Source organism: Charadrius vociferus, unplaced genomic scaffold (assembly GCF_000708025.1).
Source record: "Charadrius vociferus isolate BGI_N301 unplaced genomic scaffold, ASM70802v2 scaffold54, whole genome shotgun sequence".
In the NCBI taxonomy this organism is placed as follows: Eukaryota; Metazoa; Chordata; class Aves; order Charadriiformes; family Charadriidae; genus Charadrius; species Charadrius vociferus.
In genome coordinates, this window is record NW_009648350.1 from 3,102,221 (window position 1) to 3,104,197 (window position 1,977).

General features: G+C 46.5%; 1 protein-coding gene across 1 annotated transcript in view; it reads right to left on the minus strand.

Annotated features, from left to right (window-relative positions):
- Window positions 1–1,864, minus strand: part of LIG3 (ligase III, DNA, ATP-dependent) — a 15,240-nt gene extending 13,376 nt beyond the window's left edge. The window contains exons 1-2 of the mRNA XM_009885137.1: window positions 1,306–1,864; window positions 673–810 (exon numbers count right to left, since the gene is read on the minus strand). Of these exons, the coding sequence (XP_009883439.1) occupies window positions 673–810; window positions 1,306–1,864 (697 nt within the window). The remainder of the gene's footprint in view (window positions 1–672; window positions 811–1,305) is intronic.
- Window positions 1,865–1,977: the final 113 nt, after the last annotated feature.

Consider the following 1,977-nt stretch of genomic DNA (forward strand, 5'->3'; position numbering starts at 1 on the left):
TGCTGGGAGATGCTTCTGTTTTATTTCTACTTTGTAGGCCTTTGTCCTTCCCAGCAAGATGTTTTCCAAAGATCATTTCTAAAATGGGGGAAAAACGTCCCCATCCCCTCTTCTCTCATAATACTAAGATCCCTACACATTCCTATTTCTTCGGCTGACCATGCAGCAACACGTGCTCTGGGTGGTTCAGGGCTCCACGTCCGTGTCAGGTCAGTCAGTGCCCACACACTGAGTGTCCTGCCGGCAGCTCCTTCTCAGGACAAGCTGCTGTGGAACAAGAGTTTTCCCTTTCATGAACACTGCAACTGTGAATCCCTCACAACCAGTTTTTTTACAGATTTTGAGCTCCACATGGGATATTGTTATTCTATACCTTCACAGTTTGATTGAAATCAGCCAATGGACTAAGGCAGTGGCGGAATCAGCCTGACAATGTCAGTTACTACATAAAATTTGTTGCCTTTGGAATACTAGAAACTCAAACATCAGTTCTTTCAAGACTGACAGCCTAAGACAGCACTAACAGTTTTTGGCAAACCAGATTTTAAGAAAGTAATTTAAACTAAACCATCTTCTATAGATAAAAAACTACCATGTTGAGCCAAGTTAAAACACTTCTGATGCTGGTCTTAGAAGAGAAGAATTTCCCTGAACAAGTTTCTTAAGTCCTACCTGTGAAGCCAGAGAACTTCTTTGGTGATGGAGTGATGAGAGCTAATGGATCTTTTGTAGTTAGTTGTCCCGTGGCAGTGAGCTTAGCTTGGACTATCACTTTTTTCTTCGGTGTACTTGCAGCCTTGGAATTAGCTTCTGTAAAACAGCAAGGTTCACACCAGCAGTCAGAAACAATCTCATACATCCCTCAACATATTACGTACGATACACTGCAACAAACAAGTTTTAAAAGAACTGGGGGTGGGGGAGAAAAAAATGACCGAACATTTTTCAGACATCAAAAGTTGAAAGACTACATAATTTAGTAAAGATCAGAAAAAAAGGTGATAACAGAAAATAACTAATGCTTCCTCCTGGGATTTATCTGCCCGTGTCTGCATGTGAATTAAAACACCTCTCCGTAATCAGTTGTGACAAATGAATTAAGAAGCGCTATTGTAGAAGTGACTACTTCTTCCTTTTCCTATAGAGCTGAGACATGATTTGAGCAGCGTTACCCATTTTGTCACAAGGTCATACTAATAGATCAGTAAGGATTTCATGGTAAAGGCACGGCTGTGGGGCAAACAGTGGCGTATCTTGAAAATGAGTAAAGTAGAAAAGCAACGCAGGTGCTGCCTTGTGTCTCACCTGAGATGTGCTTGTTGATTAATTCTTTCTCCCCATCTTGTAGCTCTTCCCATCCTTCCAAGTCTGTGATATCTTCAATTTTCTTGGTGGTGGCCCGGGCCTTATCCAACTTCTCAAACATACACTTCACATGGTACCACTCCTTCATGTCCCCACCAGACTCCGTGAAAGGATTGGGAACAATCTTTCCGATGCGCACCATTCCTTTCACGATCTTTTCCTTGCACTTCTTGCAGCCTGCTGTGCCACGCTTGGCATAATCTACGCAGTACCTCTGCTCTGCCATGTCCTCTGCAGCTGTGCAGGCTTGGCGAAACCAAACGTTCAAAAGCAAGGAGAAATGGAAAGCCTCAGCACCACCACCCTGGTTTCTGCCTGCAGACCAGAGAGATACACGCCGTAACAGCAGCTGGTACCAGTAACTGGGGCTGGCTCCGGGGAGGCCGACGCAGCAAAGGTAGGGTCTTGGCAAGGAGACCTGCGTATGGAGGGAGAAAAGTCCTGTGCCCCTGCTGAGTGCCCGCGCAGCCTGTGACAGTGTCCTGCTGCCTGTGGGCATCCAGCCGGCTCCGTACGTGCTGCAAGCGAGAGAGGAGACACTGAGCCGCCCTGGCCGCCTGTGGGCCCTGTGCCTTGTGCCTGGTGGGGGGCGTGGAGCTTCTCAGGGCCCTC